Source organism: Lithobates pipiens, unplaced genomic scaffold (genome assembly GCF_037356315.1).
Source record: "Lithobates pipiens isolate NorthernLeopardFrog02 unplaced genomic scaffold, aLitPip1_a1.2 Scaffold_18, whole genome shotgun sequence".
NCBI classification, from domain to species: domain Eukaryota; kingdom Metazoa; phylum Chordata; class Amphibia; order Anura; family Ranidae; genus Lithobates; species Lithobates pipiens.
In genome coordinates this window covers 221,208,321-221,230,009 of record NW_027507758.1, presented here as the reverse complement: position 1 = coordinate 221,230,009, position 21,689 = coordinate 221,208,321, and the positions used below count along the sequence as shown (strand labels likewise).

At 41.4% G+C, this 21,689-nt stretch overlaps 1 protein-coding gene across 22 annotated transcripts in view; it reads left to right on the top strand.

The window, feature by feature from the left end:
- AFDN (afadin, adherens junction formation factor) overlaps positions 1-21,689 on the top strand; it is a 346,736-nt gene that overhangs the window by 274,543 nt on the left and 50,504 nt on the right. For all 22 annotated transcript variants that reach the window (XM_077486594.1, XM_077486591.1, XM_077486597.1 and 19 more), the window contains one exon: positions 1,361-2,419. In XM_077486594.1, the coding sequence (XP_077342720.1) occupies positions 1,361-2,419 (1,059 nt within the window). The remainder of the gene's footprint in view (positions 1-1,360; positions 2,420-21,689) is intronic.

Below are 21,689 nucleotides of genomic sequence, written 5' to 3'. Positions count from 1 at the left end.
CAAGTTATAGATGAAATAGATGTGGCCAATTTCAACTAACTACATTACTATGTAACTATAAAAAACTTGTAGAGGTTTTTCTTAGCAAGCAGAATATACAGGCATATGGGTGGTAATATTCAAGAATAAAAATTACACATACATTTATGCACATCAGTTACAAACTATGTAACTATAAAGGCACAAGGCATTGATGATCTCCCAATCAAAATGTATAAAACCATACGAAGACATGCTTCTTCCCATTCTATTATAAATCTTTCATGGATCCCTAACTTGTGGGTCCCTGCCTGCAACTTTGAAAGATCTGAAGATCTCTCAAAGATCTCTTTTACCCTTCTTCCTTCTGAAGAAGGTTAAAAATGCCCTCACACATAATCATCTCACTGCTAAATGCCAATGTGAGAATTCTTAGTCAAGGTAGTTCCTAAAGTATAGCACCCTGTTCAAACTGGGTTTATGCCTGCTAAATTTGGCAGATTTTGATTCGGACCTACCTCTTTGAAGTGGGAACAGATTGTATATGCTTCTCTTTGGGCCACTGATAGGCGATAGCTACTGTTCTAGCTTTTCTCTTCAAATGGTTACCTTGCAGTGGTGCGCCTTATCCTCTTATTTACACTGACAGTTGAGCCATTTGCTGCTCTTTGGGCAATCCAGACAAGAGTTAGGCTTTGTTAGAGGAACACAAGATAAGATTGCATTATATGCTAGTGACCGTTTTTGTTCTTGGCTAATAAACCCTTTCCTTCCTGACCATTCTATGTCTATAACTGAGAATTCTAGATTCTGTTCTGGCTTAATAATTGATATATTCTTACAGTCTATTTTGTTGTAAATGTGCTGTCTGGTTTAAATTACCATTAACAGTTGTAGGTTCAATCCATCTCCTTAATCACAGAAGGATTTGTCCCCTTAATGACCAGTCAATTTTTTGCGATACAGCACTGCGTTGCTTGAACTGACAATTGCGTGGTCGTGCGATGCTGTACCCAAACAAAATTGACGTCCTTTTTTTCCTACAAAAAGAGCTTTCTTTTGGTGGTATTTGATCACCCCTGCGGGTTTTGTTTGCTCATGGCACAAAAAAAAAAAGTGAACAAAATAAATATTGTTTTACCTTTTTTTTGCTATAATACGTATCCCCCCCAAAAAACAAATGTGTAAACCTTGAGTGGACCAAACAGTTTTATTGCTGGTGTTATTACATGTTTAAATTACAATACTACACATATGGTTTGTATTTTAATGTGGTCATGACGCAAGATTCTCCTTTTAAACAATATATTTGCATATACCATATTATGCCTATTATACCTATTATGCATTGGTAACCCCCCTTTCTTTTTTTCATCAACAGAGAATTGCTCATTCTCAAGAAGAGTTGAGAGATGATCAGGGATTTCCTTCAGATAGAGGTCGCCTAGAGCCTTTGTTAAGAAAAGATATTGAATATTTGGACAGGAAGGTTGATGGTAAAGATAGTTGGATGAACCAAAGCTCTTCTGTGGAATCTAGCACATCTAGCCAAGAACACTTGAACAATTCTATTAAAACGTATTCTTCTGCATCATCATTAAACAAATCTGGACCTGGGCGCTGGAAAACACCAGTTGCATCTCAGCCTGCTCCAGTTGCTGTGTCTCAGCCTATAAGAACAGATCTACCACCCCCACCTCCTCCTCCTCCAGTGCTTTATGGAGTAGAATGTGAAGGCGTTCCTGTTGATTTACCCCTTCCACCTCCACCATCACAAAATCCGTTGGGACCGCAGTTAAATGCTCAAGCAGCAGCAGTTGAAAGAAAAAAAAGAGAGGAGCATCAAAGATGGTATGAAAAGGAAAAAGCCCGCTTGGAAGAAGAAAGGGAGAGGAAAAGGCGCGAACAAGAAAGAAAGCTTGGGCAAATTCGACCTCCGGTTCCTGCTCCTCCACAGCCCATGTTGCCACAACCTCAAACAGCAGCCCCACCTTCTAACATTCCACAACCAAGACCAGAAAAACCAGCAACTCTTCCACGTCCACAAGAAACCGTCATAAGAGAGCTGCAACCTCAGCAACAGCCACGCACAATAGAAAGAAGGGATCTTCAATACATCACGATCAGCAAAGAAGAGCTTTCTTCCAGTGACAGCCTTTCCCCAGACCCATGGAAGAGGGACGCAAAGGAGAAATTGGAAAAACAGCAGCAAATGCACATAGTAGATATGCTAAGTAAGGAGATCAATGAGCTACAAAACAAAACTGAACGAACTGCAGAAGAGAATGACCGGCTTCGAAAATTGATGCTTGAGTGGCAGTTTCAGAAGCGACTTCAAGAGTCTAAGCAAAAAGATGAAGATGACGATGATGATGATGAAGATGATGATGACGTAGATATGCTTATTATGCAGCGCCTTGAAGCAGAAAGAAAAGCAAGGGTAATACAAATATAAATTAATTTTAATTTAAAAGTAAGCTGTGCAGAATTCGGTGCTAGTGGATGTTCTTGGCATAGTAAATTGTTAGATTTAATGTCACTTTCCAAAAAAAAAATATATATATATATATATATATATATATATATATATATATATTGATGCAGCAATATTTTGGGTAAAAATTATGTCATTGGCATTCGGACGATAAGAAAAAAATGCACTGATAAGGGCATCGAAAACGCACGCGAGCTTGCAGCGATTTTTTTATCATGATTTTAATGGTGTTTTTCATAGGTCATGTGACTCAAAAACCGCATCAGAAACATAACATGGGTGCGTTAATGATGCATTCTTGATGTGCTTTCAATGCATTTCAACTGGGATTTTTTTTTTTTTTTTTACTGACCAGAAATGCAGCCACCAGGATTTTTAACACCACAATAGAAGCACAATAGACCAGTGTGCAGGCAATAGATATTAGAGGGATACATTTTTCTTGAGATTTTCTTGCACTATAGTAGCCAATTATGGCCGATGATAAGGTCATATTCGTTTAAATTGAAGATATTAATTTAAAAAGTTGAATATAATACAATTGCACATAAAAATATAAATAGTTTGTAAAAACTAATTTTTTTTCGGTTTCGCCATCAAAATTTCCATTCTGTGCACCCTTTTTATATATATATATATATATATATATATATATATATATATATATAATATATATATATTTTTTTTTTTTTAACCTTTTGAAGGGGTCCTCCTTCAAAACATTTCTGTACTCCTTTTATATTTAATAGTTTTTGAATTATTGAAGAACCCTTGTGTGTGTGTATGTAGTTGTGTGTATATGTATGTCTATAGAAAAGAAATGCAAATTTTTTTGAGATGTTAAAAAAAAAAAAAAAAAATCAGACCAAGATTTTTTTCCATCTTTAATATATGACCTCTAATCTCTGCGATTCGATAGAGCGAGATGGATAGTTTTTGAGATGTTAAAAAATAACAGACTCATAAATCACTTCAGATTTTTTTCCACCTTCAATGTGACCTCTAATCTGTGTAATTCAATAATACGCAAAAAAACAAACTAAATTTCTTTAAAGAGGGTAAAAAAGAAAAAAAACTACAATAGTATGGTTGCATAAATATGCACACCCTTAGGCTCCATGCACACTAGTGTTTTTTTTTTAAGCTGTTAGCATTTTTTTCTGCTCCTAGAAGCTAAATGGTTTTATCTTATGTGTCCATGCACACTACATTAGGTTATTAGCATTTTTTGAGCTTTAGTGTCTAGGAGCAGAGAAAAAATTGTTTTTGGAGTTTTTTTTTTTTAAGCACTTTTTCAGCAGAAAAAAATGCTGAATGGTCCTAAAATTTCTATATTCTACAAAAATGCTTCGAACGGCATTTTTTTTTTTTTCCCTTCATGTACTGTAGAAACACTTATAAAATACTAATGCTCCCTAGAAGCTTCTAAAAGCTACTAAAATGCTTCTAGAAGCTGGAACAAAAATGCTATTATCAGCTTTTTTCACCCACCTTTTTTTTCTAGTTTTTTTGAGCATATGAAAAATGCTAGTGGACATAAAAGACGCAAATTGAAAGTATATTGTACAAAGTTTAGGCGAGTCTATGAGCGTTTAAGAGGATTTCGTTTATAGGGGTTTTTTACACTACATGCCCCTCTGCAAAAGCCAGGAAATGATGTACAGTGACAAGACACGTTGAAACTTGACGTTTTAGAAGAGATTAGAGGAGTTTAGGAGAAACTGACGTTTTTACAGCTCCTAAACTTCTCTAGAAAACGCGATAGAAAAGGTTTTTTTTTTTTCTGCCTCTGAACGTCCTTGACAGAAAACGCCTATAGTAGGCAATAATATGCAAAGACACATAGAACACAATAGAAGTGCTTCTAGAGGCAAGAGAAAAAAAGTCAAACGCCTGTAGAATTGACTTTTTTTTTTTAAGTCCAGTGTGCATGGAGCCTTAAACTAATAGTTTATTAAAGCAACTTTTAATTTTAGGACATCTTTCAGTCTTTTAGGGCAGGAGTTTTATCGGCATGGCACCTCTTGCCTTTGACATTTTTGTCCATTTTTCCTTGCAAATGATCCAAATCTGTCAGATTTGTGGGCCATTTTCTTTTCACAGGCCTCTTCAGGTCACCCCCCCCCAGATTTTCAACTGTATTCAGGTCCACTCTCTGGCTGGCAGCATTGGTCCATCCATTAGGGGCGCCGCCCCCTCTCTCCTCACCACCCCCTATATGCATAATGGATATTAATGCATCTTGCCCCTTTCAGGGCAGCGGGTGCATGAATTACAGCAGCGGGTATTTTTATTTATTTTTTTGAAGCACCTGATTAGAGCCAGAGACTCTAATAGGCTTCAAAATAGGGTGTGCTGGGATTGCAGAGGATGTGACCGAAGCCCAACCAGGTGCATTACAACAGCGAATGAATATTTGCTGCTGAAACACTGATCCTCAATCCGGCCAATCGAAAGCGGGTGTGAGACCAATTTTCCAATTGGCCAAAAAGAGAAGACTCCCAACTGGCCCAGGAGGAGGGAGGAAACGGAAGCTGCCGCTGTGATGACCCGTGGAAAGCAGGAGGCCGCTGCCGAGCAGGGTAAGCTGCCAGTGATGGGTTTAGTGCTACCGACTGGGGGGTGGGTGGCATAATGTTTTTCCACCACTGCTGGCTGAGTCATTGCAAAATTTTGGTATTCTTCTGGTTCTGCCAGGAGACCTACAGTAACATTAAAGGAGAAGCAGGAATTTCTTGCAAGTACTGGTTGTTTACTACATGTGACAATCTCCTGTATTCTTCATATGTCTGGGCTGTGGGGTAGAGTGGTAAAAAGAAATACTTTTCTTACTAAGCAAAACATCCAAGCTAGCTACGTTTTGCAAAAACCTACATGAAATCTGTCAAAAGCATGGGGGAAAATGTGTTATGGTCTGAGACCAGGGTAGAGCGATTTGGCCTGCTTAATTTTTTATTGTTTTGCCTTCCTCTGAATCTGTGTATATGGAGGTTTTTTCTTTTTTTTTTTTTTTTTTTTTTAATTGGTTAAACTTAGATGGACTAGTTTTTTTAGTATTTTTTTTAACCTGAAAAATTATGTAAGTTTAAACTCTTTTGACCCTAATTCCAAAACAATATGTTTGGGCCAAAATCAACACTGTGTTTCACCAAAAAAAAACATACCCACAGGGAAGCATGCTCGTCGCAGCATTATGGGTTTTGGACCATTATTTGGCTGGAACTGGGATTTTAGTTAGGGCGGCGGGAGTTTTGAAGAATGGCTTCACCACAAGATGAGTTTTGGAATGGCACAGCCAGAGCCCGGACCTGAATTAAATTGTAAATCTGTGGAGTGACTTAAATAGGTCTGTGCAAAGGAGATGCTCTTCCAATCTGACAGATTTGAAGCGCTTTTGGAAGGAAAAGTACACCATAAGACTGAGTTGTCAAAAAATCAAAAGATGTTTTTATTTTTTCACCCTTTCAGTTTGTTTTTAATTGAATTGCACAGATTCGAGGTCACATTAACCACCTCAATACAGGGCACTTTCAACCCTTTCCTGCCCAGGCCATTTTTCAGCTTTCAGTGCTGTCGCAATTTGAATGATAATTGCACAGTCATGCAACACTGTACCCAAATTAATTTTTAAATCTTTTCTTCACACAGATAGAGCTTTCTTTTGGTGGTATTTAATTCACTGCTGGGTTTTTTATTTTTTACAAGGAAAAAAGACAGACAAAAAAAATACATTCTTTGTTTCAGTCAATAAGTTAAAAAAAAAAAGAAATTTCCCAAGGTCGTCTTTCAGGACAGCACCTGAGGGATAGTGACTCCTCCCTCCTCCTTAGGAAACACCTTCTTCCTCCATACTTTAAAGGGAGGCACCTCCCTACAACACCTCAGTTCTTGTGTTTCCTCCGGCCCGGAGGGAACATCTTTTTGGGAGGGAGTCAAGGTCTCTTGGGTGTTCCTGAGGGACAAGGCTTCCTTCCCTTTTTTCCTCCTTTAGGGACCCGCTGTCCTCACGACCTACCCAGGCCTCAGCAGCGGTGGCAAGCGGGCTCCTCTTCCCCACTTAGTGCTCAGAGAGAGCCGAAGATTCAGTGGCCCGCACGTTCGTAGGAGCGGCGGCGGCGCGCGTGTGCCGCCACCATGTTCTTTCGGCAGTCGTGCCGGAAACGACAAAGCGGGTCACTGGGTCGGCGAAAACGTTTGTTTCCCGCGTGGACGCAGGAGGGAGGACAGGAGCTGGTGCCTATTTCCGCTTCCAGTCGGGTGCAGATGCATTATGGGAGTCCGGAGGCGGCGTGTGAAGCCACTAGTGGAATTCTGCACACCTGCAATGGAAGAATCCGCGTCTGCAGCAGTGGGGACTGGCACAGGCAGCGGTTAAAGTCTGACTTTTTCTCCTATTTCCTGGCTTTTGGTCTCTCTCTTTTTTTTTTTTTTTTCTTTCCCCCCTGTTTGCAAGGGGCCTGTCTGGGCACTAGAGGCTGACTGGTTTCTTCTTAGTGCACCTGTGTGGTGATCCTTATCAAAGCAGAGACTAGGTCTCACTAAGGGTCCCCTGTTTTTTTTCCCTTTTTTGTCTTTTTCTTCATAGGCTAAAAGCTCTGACCCAAAGAAGAGATGTCCTTCTTGCAGTGCCAAATTGGGAGAAAATTGGAAGAAAACCTTATGCAGTGCCTGCATTACTTCTTTAGTTAAAGAGGAATCAGCCTCTGTATGTGAGGATCTGGTTGCCTCTGTAAAGAAGGAGCTATACGCCACGATTCAGAATTTTCGTGACTCACTAGTAAACCCGGCTGTTAGTCAGCCTTCCACTTCAGAGTCCTCCCAGGGGTCGTTCTCTATCCCAGTGTTGGAATCCCTGCCTGAAGACCCTTCAGATAAGTAAAAGCAGTCCCCTGCTCTTTCTGTTAAAGATTCGGAAGAGGAGTTGGAGGAGACTGAGGTGGTCCCCTCTAAATTCAAACTGTCCCTTGAAGAGGTAGATGGGCTCCTTAAAGCTATTCATGCTATGCTTGGCTTAAGTGAGGAAAGAAAGGAATTATCACTCCATGACCGCATGTATGCTGGGTTGGACGAGCCTAAGGGCCGAACGTTGCCAGTTCATCCGGTCATCTCTGAGGCCATTAGGAAAGAATGGCAAGATCCAGAGAAAAAGCCCTTTTTCTCCAAAGCCCACAAGAGTCATTTTCCTTTCGAGGAGGACCCTGCAGCAGTGTTGAACAAGGTGCCCAGGCTGGATGCCACCTTCTTCCAGGTGTCAAGGTCCACGGATCTGTCTTTCGAAGACATGAGAGTTTTGAAGGATCCGATGGACAAACGCATGGATCTTTTGCTCAAGAGATCATGGCAATCAGTTATGAGCAATTTAAAGCCAGCAATGGCCACAACATGTGTAGCCAGGAATTTGGAATACTGGGTCAACCAGCTAAAGTCGCATATAGCAGCAGATTCCCCCAAACAGGAAATCTTAGATTCTTTTCCTACCCTGACTGCAGCAGTTGCTTATATTGCAGATTCCTCAGCTGAGGCAATTAAGATGTCAGCCAGGTCAGCAGCTTTAACTAATGCTGCAAGAAGAGCCTTATGGCTTAAAACCTGGCCCGGTGATTCAGCATCAAAAAACAAGCTGTGTGGGATACCCTTTTCGGGTGACCTTCTTTTCGGGCCCTGACCTGTTCTTGACAGGACAGCCGATAAAAAGAGATCCTTTCGGTCAAAAAGAAAAAACAGGTACCAAAACTTATTTTTCGACCTCAAAAAAACTCAGGATCAAGACAGCAAGTTGCAGGGTAGAAGGAAAAATTGGTCCGCCCCGAAACCGAAAGGTAGAGGCGGAATTCTCTTCCGTCCTCCTACACAGGCCGAAAAATCTCAATGACTCGTCTCTGCGGGTGGGCGGAAGACTAAAAAAATGTATTCCGCAGTGGTCAGGGATAACTTCAAATCAGTTTATTTTGATCACTCTCTCACAGGGTTACACACTCGAGTTTGCCAAGAACCCCCCAAGAAGGTTCTTGATTACAAACACCCTGCGGGACTCGTTAAGGGCCCTGGCCATGAAGTCCTCTCTCGAGGAACTGATGCAGCAGGGTGTAGTAGTCCAAGTACCGCTACAAGAACAGCATGAGGGGTTTTATTCGCATGTCTTCCTAGTAAAAAAGCCTACAGGAAAATTTTGGTTGATTCTCAACCTAAAGCCTTTAAACGAGTCCATCAGGTACAGAAGGTTTGAGATGGACTCGATTTTCTCAGTCAGGAATCTTCTGACGCCAGGTTGTTTTATGGCGTCAGTGACTTTAAAGGATGCATACCTGCATGGTCCCGATCTCGCCCCAGTCTCAGAGGTTCCTCAGGCTGGCGGTGAGGTTGGGGGGTGTGGTTCATAATCTCCAGTTCAGCGCCTTACCCTTTGGTCTGTCGTCATCACCCCGAATTTTTACCAAAGTGATGGCAGAAGCTTTAGCTCTGCTGTGTCTTCAGGGAATCGCAGTTACTCCTTATTTAGACGATCTGCTATTTTTTGCCCCATCCAGCAAAGAATTGCAGATCAATTAAGGCAAAGCTCGCAACCATTTGGAGGCTCTGAGGTGGATTTTGAACCTCCAAAAGTCTTCCCTAAAGCCATCCCAGGAGATTCGGTTTTTAGGGTACCTAATCAATTCGGTGGATCAAAAGATCTTCCTTCCCTTAGACAAAAAGGACAGGATTTACGGTGCAGTGTCTTTGCTGCAGACCAGTCAATGTCTGACGGTAAGACAGGTTATGTCAGCTTTGGGGGTTCTAACCTCAACAATGCCGGCAGTCCAGTGGGCAAGACTGCATTTCAGGTGTCTGCAGGCTTTTCTTCTAAAATCTTGTGATCACACAGTGGCATCCCTAGAGGCAGAGGTAAGAGTGCCAACCCAGGTGAAAAGATCTCTATGGTGGTGGAAGAGACAGGATGTCCTATCAGAGGGGTTAGTCTGGGCTTTTCCAGTCAAGAAAAGACTAACAACCCACGCCAGTTCCTGGGGGTGGGGAGACCACCTAGGAACGTTTTTCACTCAGGGAACCTGGGCCAAAGAGGAGGCAGTAAGGTCCTCAAACTGGCAATTGCCTTAGCTCTGGAGTCGTTTGTTCAGGATCTTCAGTCCCAGCATGTTCAGGTCCTAACAGACAATGCCACGGCGGTGGCTTATTTAAACAGGCATGGGGGTACAAGAAGCAGGTCGCTCCAAGTACTGGCCATGGAGATCCTTCGGTGGGTGGAAAGGCATTTGTTGTCACTATCAGCAGTCCACCTAAAAGGGGATTTAAACAAGTTAGCGGACTTCCTAAGCAGAAACCCTATTCAGGAAGCTGAATGATCTCTAAACCCATAGGTTTTCGCAATGATTACCGTGAAATGGGGGCTACCAGAGGTGGACCTGTTCGCCTCAAAGGAGAACGCCCAGGTCCCCCAGTTCTTTTCCCTGGACAGTCGCGATGGGTCGCTGGGCACAGATGCGCTAGCATATCCATGGGAATTCCGTCTTTGTACTCTTTCCCCCCATTTCAGTTAATCCCGTTAATTTTAAGGAAAATTCTGGAGGAAAAGGTGCCAGTCATACTAATCACACCCTTTTGGCCAAAGAGGGCATGGTTTTCGACCATTCTAGGACTGACAATCAAGCTTTGTTGGCATCTGCCCCTCAGGCACGATCTGTTACAGGGCCCAGTAAATCATCCAGGAGTGGCCAGATTGGCACTCACAGCCTGGTTTCTGAAAAGCAGCTCCTTAGGAGCAAGGGTTTTTCCAGCCGTTTGATCTCAACTCTTTTGGCAAGTAGGAAAAGGGTTACAGGGGTCATTTACTCTAAGGTTTGGAAGCTTTATAAAACATGGTGTATTTCATCCACCCAGGTTCCAGGGAGCCTTGTCTCCATCTTGGAGTTTTTACAAGATGGAGCAGACAAAGGACTAGCAGTTAGTACCTTGAAGGTGCAGGTAGCGGCTCTTACAGTGTTTTTAGCGAGATCTGTGGCCTCAGATCCGCTGGTAATCAGATTCTTTAGAGCTCTCAAGAGGTCTAGACCAGCACCTCTTAAGGTTTTTCCTAGATGGGATTTGTCGGTAGTCCTGCAGTCTCTAACAAAGGGTCCTTTTGAGCCCCTGGATGAGGCGCCCCTTAGGTTTCTCACATTAAAGACAGTTTTTCTGATTGCCTTTGTCTCTGCACGCAGGATTAGTGAGCTAAATGCTCTATCAATTAAATAACTGTATCTGTCCATTTTTCCTGTTAGTTATTCTGAGAACAGATGCAAAATTCTTACTGAAGGTAGCTTCAGTACAGAACCGTATTCATGACATAGTACTTCCAACCTTTTGCGTTAACCCAAAAGGAGAGAAGGAGACCCTTTTCCACATGTTGGACGTCAGGAGGACTCTGTTGTGTTACTTAGAAAGGACAGAGCCTTTCAGACGTTCAGATTCACTGTTTGTACTTTTTTCAGGAAATAAAAAGGGTTTCCAGGCTTCTAAAGTTTCTTTAGCTAGATGGCTAAAATTGTCTATCTCAGAGGCATATTCCCAAGCAGGGTTATCCCCTCCGGCAGGAATTTGTGCACACTCAACCAGGGCTCTGGCGTCTACATGGGCAGAGAGAGCTGGTGCCACCCCTGAACAGATCTGCAAGGCGGCCACATGGTCGAGTTTTCACACATTTGTGAAACATTATAGACTGGACCTCACATCTGCCAGCGATCAAGCGTTTGGCAGAAAGGTCCTGCAAGCTGTTGTCCCGCCCTAAGGGGTAAGTCTCTGTTATCCTCTCAGGTGCTGTCCTGAAAGACGCCTTGGGAAAGACCAAGTTAGACTTACCGGTAACTTGTTTTCCAGAAGTCTTTCAGGACAGCAACATCCCGCCCTATTGTATTTTATTATGCTACGCTGTGACTAACGTATATGTTTGTGTTCCAGCCGGGGCCGGAGGTTCTCTTCTACAACTGAGGTGTGGTAGGGAGGTGCCTCCCTTTAAAGTTTGGAGGAAGAAGGTGTTTCCTAAGGAGGAGGGAGGAGTTACGATCACTCAGGTGCTGTGCTGAAAGACTTCTGGAAAACAAGTTACCGGTAAGTCTAACTTGGTCTTTTTCTCCTTCACTAATGGGTGCTGAGGGGCGGCGCTGGTAGGTAGCACTGATGGGCACTAAAAGGCAGCACCGACTGACATCACTAATGGGCATGGGTTTGTGGCACTGGGGGCTTTACTGTAATCAGGGCACTGATAATCAGTGCCCTGATTACCTGTCTGGGTATCCCCTGCAAGGAGATGGCACTGTCAGTGTGAGGTGATGAGAGCCGCTTTACGGCACTTCTGCAGTTACCATGCAATCGGCTGTGATTGGACACAGTCGATCACATGGTTAAAGAGCCGCGTCATCGGCTCTTCACTGAGATTGGGGTGGCACCATGTCCTGCAAACGCCGCTCCTCTGTTGACAAATGACATAAACCCAGAATGAGAGCCGCACCGTCTCTGTCTTTTGATGCTGGGCCGGCGGCAAGTGGTTAAAGGTGGAAAAATTCTGTTTGATTTATCTTTGATTTCTTTACATCTCAAAAGCCTGGTAGTATGTAGAATTTTTATATCCAGTGTGTGTGTGTGTGTATATATATATATATATATATATGTGTGTGTGTGTGTGTGTGTGTGTGTGTGTGTATATAGATATAGATATAGATATATTTATATTATTTTATATATATAAAATATAGTTTTCTAGATGAAAAACTAGCAGTATAATGTATAATAAGCCCAGTAGACAACGTAATTTATAACAAAAAAAGTTGCTTTCGTTCGTCACAGTGAAAGTTATTTATACTTTTGTTTCATTGATGAGTCTAGTTTTACGTGATGCACATTTACTATGACCCATTATACAGGTGTAGTAACAGAAATAAGTTTTGTTCTGGGCACCAGTCCTCAGGAAGGATGTACTGGAAATGGATGAGTACAAAGGGCAACAAAGCTAATTAAGAGTCTGGATGATATTAGTTATGAGGAAAGGTTACAAGCACTGAACTTATTCTCTCTGGAGAAGAGACGCTTGAGAAGGGATATGATTTCAATATACAAATACCGTACTGATGACCCTACAATAGAGAACTTTTTTGTGGAAGGGAGTTTAACAAGACATGTGGCCAATCATTAAAATTAGAAGAAGAGGTTTAACCTTAAACTATGTAGAGTGTTCTTTACTGTAAGAGCAGCAAGGATGTGGAATTCCTTTCCACAGGCGGTGGTCTCAGCGGGGAGCATCGATAGTTTCAAGAAACTATTCTAAAGCACCTAAACGACCACAACATACAGGGATATACAATTGTAATACTAACATATAATCACACACATAGATTGGACTTGTGTCTTTTTTCAATCTCAGCTAATATGTAACAGACTTCAGAGCTGTAGTGAAACCTTCATACAGATAAATCATTAAACTTGTGGTGATTATTATTACATCCCGACACACCCCAATATCACATTGTTCTGTGCCTTGAGTAAACTATGGGATACCTGTTCATCTCAGTTACATGCAGGACTTGAGAGCTTCCCCTAAAGCATCACTATGCACAACAGTGGCATGATGAGGTTTTCAGTCTTCACAAAATACAATTAAGAGTGGCTATAAACTATTCCTTTTTTTACTATCTATATTTGTATGTTCCTTTCTGTACATTGCGTAAAATGGTGCATCTAATTTTGTAGCTATAAGCCAAACCTGATTTCGTTTTAACAGGGTTGTATAACCATTAAATCTACCAAGCACTACTTATATCTAAACCAACCACATAATAATCTCAGTGCAATTTCAGAAAAACAAACTACTTTTGATGTATGAACTACTGTTTGTGTGGTCTACAATAGAAATTTTAGAACCTGAGCAGGTCTGAATCAGAATTGCATATAGAAAAGGCTACTGTGAACGAATAGGTGTTACCCATCCTTTGTCATATGTTGGTTGCAGTGTTGTATACAAAAACAGCATAGCTCTCTCTAACTCCCAGTGATCAAAATAAGTGCTTATTAAAGCAACGTTTTGTTGAGGAGGTTAGCTGATTTGCAGATTGGAGGTCATGTTTTTTTTTTAAAACTGAAACAAAATAAATGTACTAAGTTGGAGATCAAAAAAAACTATTCCTATAGTAGTTGTAAACATTGGCTAACCAGTTATACATGTTTGATTCAAACATGTATAATCATAACAAAACCCAAGGGGCATTGTGTTCTCATTCAGCATATAACTTGAGTTTTTGCAGTGTTTACTTTGAAGTAATTTTTGGAATGTTACATTTTTTTTACATACTGGATCTTCCAGGTCTTTGTGTAAGCTGTATGAAAATTGCTTTGTTTTCAGTGAGTTGGCTGAGGTTTGTAATAGGAATATAGGTTGTACTTCTTGGACTTGTGTAGCCATTGTGTAGCACTACAAAGCAGGAAACAGCTGGAGTATGTATGAGCAAATGAGGATGCCAAATGTACAGAAATAATTACAAACTGAACACAGAAGCAAAACTTTTTAAATGTACATCCATGTATATCTAAAAATTTAATAAATAATAAAATACAAAAAAGATTATCCATTCTATTGTAAAAGGTTAAAATGCTATTTTTCTCACCATTATACAGTATATTAAAGCGGTTGTAAACCCCTTACAGACCACTTTGACCTACAGGTAAGCCTAGATGAAGGCTTACCTGTAGGTGCAAGAAATATCTCCTTAACCTACATGGTTAAGGAGATATTTGCAAGAAAGACTGCACCGATGTCAACGGTGCAGGCGCACTAATCGTGCTGTTTAATGAATGGGAATGTCCCATCAATGACGGCTTCCACGAGTGTGTGCGGGAGTGACGTCACTAGCCAGAGCCGCGATACACTGAAGTCACTCCAGGTATCATGGCGGCTACAGAGGAGGTGACCGAGGACCACTGCGGGGGCTTTGATCTCAGGTAAGTAATTCATAATGAGCTAGTATGCTATGCATACTAGCTCATTATGCCTTTGTCTTGCAGGGTATGTTTTTTTTTTGTTTTTGTTTTTAAGAGGGTTTACTTCCTCTTTAAACCCATGTTTAGGGTTTAACATAGTGATACCGTAACAGAATGACTAGATCAGCGGCTGCTGCTGCCAAACCATTAATTCTGTGCTCATAAATAAATACTGATGCCTTTACTCCCTCTTTCGTAAGGGGAATTGGGTGGGATCAGCACAGTAAACAATACCATGTTATTGCTGTGATGACCAATCACAGCAATCACATGGTACCCAGCTGCTTGGATCGGCTGGGTACATTGTCTCTGTGTACCCGGCCATCTAATGACAGCTCGGCGTCCATTAACCACCCGGCGGATCTGTCATCAAATGGCTAAGTATCCAGTGCCTTTCATAAATGACAGTGGGTAAATAAAGCGCCACCAATCTCCAATTGAAAAATGTACCCTGGTATTAAAGTAGTTAAATCCTCTTTTTTTCCAGGAAAGTACAATTGGGTTTATATTGATTTCAATGTTTTTTTCGAACTTACAATTTTACATGCACGTGTAAACTGGTTCATATTGCGTTGCATTATTAAAAGGTATGTACTGCAAACAGTTTGTTTTTGGATGCAGTAGGAAAGCGTTAATACCCTTGTCAGTCTACTTTGTTATATCTGTGCCCTGTAGAATAGACTTTCTTGTCACATCTAGAGAGACAATAGGAAGCGAGAAGAAATCTCTACAAAGTCAAGGGAATTCTACAGACCTCACTGGAACAGGTGTCCCCATTGCAAGTTTTACCTTCACCTTTTTGTTCTGGTGAAACCTGTAAAATGTGGGGTTTCCCATCCATTTCTGTCTCAGTGACATGTTTTCAAGGAAAATATATTAGGGGAATCTACCCAGTGTGGACACAGACAAAAAAAACTGTCAGAGGTTGTAATCCTTGCCCGTTTCATCTGCAACAGGAAATAAAAATGTTTTTGGCTACACATTGGACCAAACAACTAGAAACATAAAATAGGATTGTCATACAGAGAGAGATCTATTTTTAACTAACAAATTTTGCTGCATTATTACCGTATTTATCAGCGTATAACATGCACTCTTCCTCCCCCCCCCCTTTAAAATCAGCAGAAAATCGTGGGTGCGCGTTATAAGCCGATCCCTGCTGTCTCTGAGGGAAGAGGAGCGAGTGCAGCTTAATTACATAGAGCCGCGATCTCCTGTGTACCCGGTGCTCCGTCACACACAGCCACGCCTCCTGGTCCTGTATTGGGCCCATTTTCTGTCTATCATATGAGCAGGACCAGGAGGCATGGCTGTGAGCGATGGAGTGCTGGATACACAGGAGATCGCGGCTGTGTAATTCAGTGGCGCACGCTTCTCCTCTTCCCTCTGAGACAGCAGCGATAATCCAACACTGGCGAGGCTGCATTGATGGGAAAGGTGAGGCTGCAGATGGGCACTGAACAGGCTGCATTGTCTGGCAATTTAATGGCTGCAGATGGGCACTGAGCAGGGTGCATTGATGAGCTGAGACCCTAATTTTGCTTCAAAGTTCTTTATTTAACCACTTTCAGACCGGACCAATTTGCTGGTCAAAGACCAGACCACTTTTTGCGATTCGGCGTCGCTTTAACTGACAATTGCGCGGTCGTGCGACGTGGCTCCCAAACAAAATTGACGTCCTTTTTTTCCCACAAATAGAGCTTTCTTTTGGTGGTATTTGATCACCCCTGCGGTTTTTATTTTTTGCGCTATAAACAAATTTTGAAAAAAACGCATTATTTTTTACTTTTTGTTATAATAAATATCCCCCAAAAATATATAAAAAAACATTTTTTTCCCTCAATTTAGGCCGATACGTATTCTTCTACATATTTTTGGTAAAAAAAAATCGCAATAAGCGATTATTGATTGGTTTGCGCAAAAGTTATAGCGTTTACAAAATAGGGATAGTTTTATAGCATTTTTATTAATAATTTTTTATTATTTTTTTTTTTTTACTAGTAATGGCGGCGATCTGCGATTTTTATTGTGACTGCGACATTGTCGGGGACTCATCGGACATTTTTTACACATTTTTGGGACCATTGTCATTTATACAGTAATCACTGCTATATAAATGCAGTGATTCCTGTGTAAATGACACTGGCAGTGGGCAGTGTAGGGGTTAAGTGTTCCTAGGGGTGTGTTACTAACTGTGCGGGGGTTGGGCTTTCATTTAGTGTACACTGATCTCTGCTCCAATCACATGGAGCAGAGATCAGCGTCACTAGTTGCTAGGCAGAATGGGAAAATGTTGTTTATACAGCATTTCCTCCATTCGGCCGCTCCGTGAGACGATCGCGGGGATGCCCGTGGCGATCGAGTCCGCGGGTCCCGCAACCGGACTCACGGGGGTCCCGACCAGCGCGGGAGCGCGGCGGCGCGCTCCCGATGGCACGGCGGCAACGAATACTGGACGTACATGTACGCCAATATGCCTGCCCGTGCCATGCTGTCGACGTACATCGTCGTGCGCTGGTCGGGAAGTGGTTAAAATGTACGTTTTTTTTCTTTAAACTTCCTTCCTAAAATTGGGGTGCGTGTTATACGCTTGTGCATGTTATATGGCGATAAATACGGTATATTGTGTGCAAGGGACTCTTCTTTACCAATATCCTTTGCTTTCGTATTGCAGCAATGTTGAAATTTCCCATTTTTTAGCACAGGGATACCAATCCTTGCACACTGTAAAGCCGGCCATACAAGGATCGAAAAGTTCAGCTGGGACCGGCTAATTTTCAATCCAGTTATGGCCAGGAAAGTTGTTGTATAGCAGTCGCTCTACTGATCGATTGCTGTACAACCATCCTTCTGAATTTTCTGTGCTTGATCGGCTGCAGGATATAGCCTGCAACGCTCGTCATATATTCAGATGGCGGGGATGTGAGAGGGATTTTCCTATCGACATAAAGTGTGTGGATGGAGGAATTGAGTCAGTTTGAAAAAAATAATCTTTTATGGGCTGCTTTAGATTGTTGCTGTATCATTAAAAGTTCAATTTTGAAGGTTTCAATTCCTTTTTTTCAGCAGTTGTGCTCAAGCTATTTTGTGAAATGTGTTTTATGACTTTGTGTAACAAAACCCTTTTCTTATTGATTCACCTCAATTATTCATGCTCTTTAAGCCGAGAAGTTCTCTGATTTGCACACTTATTGCAGACTGGTGAGCATGACACTGAATCTTTCCCCTAATGCTATTTTTCCTTGATTTTAGTATTACAAAAAAATGAAAAATCCCTCACAAGCCTAGATCTTGATTGCATGGTATCAGACATTCAGTAAGCATTGTGGGTGTTTTACACAGGAACTGTAGAGAGTCTTTTGAGGGCCTGCTTTAAGGGTTAGTTGCAAACAGTCAGAGAAGCTTGCTTTTTAAAAAAACGCAAATATAACCACCGCTATGCACATATATCCGACAATGCACATACGGCATTTGACAAAAATCTAATTACACATCCAATTAAACCTTATTGTGTGTCTACCCAAAGATCATCTTGCATATGAAAAATCCTCATAATATGCCCACTGAAGCTTCATCATAAATCAGCATAACCTCCATTATATTTATTGTAATTATATAATGCCAACATATCATGCAGGGCTCCTTGGTGTACATTCAGCAAAACCACCGCATTCATTAGCTGTAGTATTATCAAACATCTACTTTGTCTATGTTGATGCTGTCACTTCCACCTTTTAACATATCATAGCCCTGGCCCGCCTTATCCACTTACTCCATGACACGGTATACGAGGACTTCAGCAGTTGTCCATACAATTAACTTTTTCTGCTGTTAAAAGAAAGCAAGACCAAAGAGGGGAATGTTCCCAAACATAATCCATCAGGTGTGTGCTGGAAAGGTCAATCAAAACCAAATACTTCTGTGTGTGTTTTTGTGTGTTTTTTTTCAGACATACATTGAGATTTTGTTGCAGTGAGGTTTTGTCAGATGCATGGTGAGGTTACATTGGAAGCATATTAAAATTTCACAAGCTATTAAATGGTGTTTAATTAGGTACACAATGAGGTTTTATTAAGGTGATGGTTTATTTAAAAGCCATTGTGAAAAAGCTTTTGCCTGACACAGGATGGGGTTTTACTCATCGCGTAATGTCTCCTGGTTGTAGGATGATTTCCCATGATACGACATTCTAATGTTTTTGAGTACTCTCTGAGAGAAATGAATGTAAATATCTAAAAATTCCATCAGCTCTAATAAAGTTATACTTAAAACCATAGGCTAAATTAGTATTTCACAAGTCTGAGACCTTTGGGTTTGGTGTTCTATTTGCATGGATTCTTGGAAATGTATAAATTAAGAGAATCTACAATGTTTTTGCTTTTTACAATTCCTTATAGATGCAGTGTGTTCTGTATTAGGAATATTAAGGGTGATTTATTTATTTTTTCACACTGTTATTGCAATTATACTATGTCTAGAGCTTTAAATGATTTAATGGCAATTAAGGCACCAAAGTTCATGTCTGTTTATAAAAGTCGTAACCTGCTTAGAGCGAAGTATGTTCTCCCTACACCCTTGATCTTCATCAGGCTTGGGGCCTGATAACTGGCTGCTCAGAGTACTGAATTGTGAAAGTCTAGGCTAGGGTAAGTGTCATGTGCTTTGCCATACCTGGAAATATCAGCCTTTTTACCAGACCATCAACAGCAGATTCAGAAGAGCATTGGTAAGGTAAGGGCAAGCACCTTGGGGTACCTGCTGCACAGCCAGGCAAAAGATCTAAAGCTGTATACAAATAGCTGTTTGCAGAATGATGGAATTAGGCTGGGTGCACACTGTCCGAAAATCAGCCGCTTTAGCAGGAACCAGCTGATTTCGATCAGTGTGTACAGCAGCCTGTCTGAAAGAAGTTGATCTAACGACTGGCTTTTGTCAAAGGGACATACTGGAAAACCAGCATTCGATCAGCACTTGTAACCAATGGCTGCTAATGCTGATCAGTGTATTCTGTAAATATCTGGGAACAGAGGAGACCAGTTACTGTAGTTTTGGGAGAGTAGTATTGTCCCATTCTTGCCTGGGCATATGCTGCTCTAAAACCTGGATATAACTTTCAGTGCTGGTAGTGCTTTTCTAGATGTACAAGCTGCCCACTCCATATGCACTAATGCAGCCCCATATTATCAGAGATGCAGGCTGCTGAACTGAGCGCTCATCACAAGCTAGGAGGTCCCTCTCCTCTTTAGTCTGGAGGGCAAGGCGCCTAAGGTTGCCAAAAATTTTGATTTGTCTGACCACAGAACAGTGTTCCGCTTTGCAACAGCCGATTTTAAATGAGCTTTGGCCCGGGGAAGACAGTAGTGTTTGTGGATCATGCATTTTTGGATGGCATGGTGAACTGTGATCACAGGCAGACAGCGAATTTCTTTTTGGAAGTATTCCTGAGCTCATGCAGTGATGGCCATCACAGAATCATGCCTGTTTTTAATGAAGTGCCATCTAAGGGCCTGAAAGTCGCTGTCATCTGAAATTGTATTTCAGCCTTGTCCCTTGTACAGAAGATTCTCGGAATCTGATATTCTGTACTGTAGATGATAGTAGATGAAGTTTATTCAATTTTATGTTGAACATTATTCTGAAATTGTGGTACGATTATTAGACCCACCTTTTTCTTTTCCGATGCTGTGACCCTCTAAGGTGCTCTTTTTATACCCAATCAGGTTGCTGACCTGTTGCCAGTTAACTCAATTAGCTGCACAGTATACTAACTTGTTCAACTTACTTTACCAGCTTATTTTTTTAAACTTGTTGCCATCAATTTCAAAATAACCTTAATTTTTATTGGTTTAAATATCTGATGTTTTCTATTGTGAATAAAATATGGTTGTTATGCGAAATCATTGTATTCTGTTTGTATGTGGATTTTACACAGCAACTTTTTAGAAATTGGATTGTGACACACACACACACACACACACACACACACACACACACACACACACACACACACACACACACACACACACACACACACACACACACACACACACACACACACACACACACGTTCTGGATACACAGCTGTGCAAAAGTAGATTAAGAATGCTTTCAGAAATATTTTTAGCAAATAAAAAAATGGAAAGTAAATGAACAGAAGAGAAATCCAAAGCAAATCAGTATTTGGTGTGACCACTCCCTTGCCTTCATAACATCAATTCTTCTAGGTAAACTTGCACAGTTTAAGGAACTCGGAAGGTCGGTTGTCCAGACATCTGGGAGAACTAACCACAGATCTACTTTTGGTTGAAGGCTGCCTCAAACCCTTCTATATTTTCATGCTATCCCAGACCGACTCGATGATAAGTTTAGGACTCTGTGGGGTTATACCATCGCTTCCAGGACTCCTTGTTCTTTACACAAAAGATAGTTCTTAATGACATTGGCTGTATGTTTGGGATTGTGATGATGTAGAATATGTTTAGGGCCAGTCACATGCTTTTCTGATGGTATGGCATGATGGATAAGTATTTGCCTTTATTTCTCCGCATTGAGAACACCATTAATCCTGACGAATTCCAATTCCATTTGCAGAAATGCAGCCCCAAACTTGCAAGGAACCTTCTACCATGCTTCACTGTTGCCTAGAGACACTCATTATTGCACCACTCTCCAGGCCATGGGAAACGAACTGCTTCTTGCCCCAACCAAATATTTCAAATTTTGCCAGAGCACCTGCTGCCATTTTCAGCACCCTGGTCCCTATGTTTTTTGTTCATAGTTGTGTCACTTAGCCTTGTTTCCACGTCAGAGGTATGGCTTTTTGGCCACAATTTTTTAATGAAGACACTTCTCCAGACAGTAGATGGATGTATTTGGGTCCCACTGGTTTCCGCAAGTTCTGTGCTGATACTGCTGGACATCTTCCGATGTTGAAAGGAAGTAAGCATGATATATTTGATCTGCTGCATTAAGTTTCTTTGGATGACCACTGCATCTAGAGTCCTCTACATTGTCTATTTCTTTGTACTTCCAAAGAGCTTGAACAGGACCTCTTTAAACTCCAGTTTGCTTTAAAATCTTTGCCTGGGAGAGACCTTGCTGATGCAGTGTAACTTGTGTCTTGTTGCTTTGCTCAGTCTTGCCATGGTGTATGATGTATGATATGAAACTGTTCTCCACAACCTTACCTTGGTAGCAGAGTTTGGTTGTTCCTCGT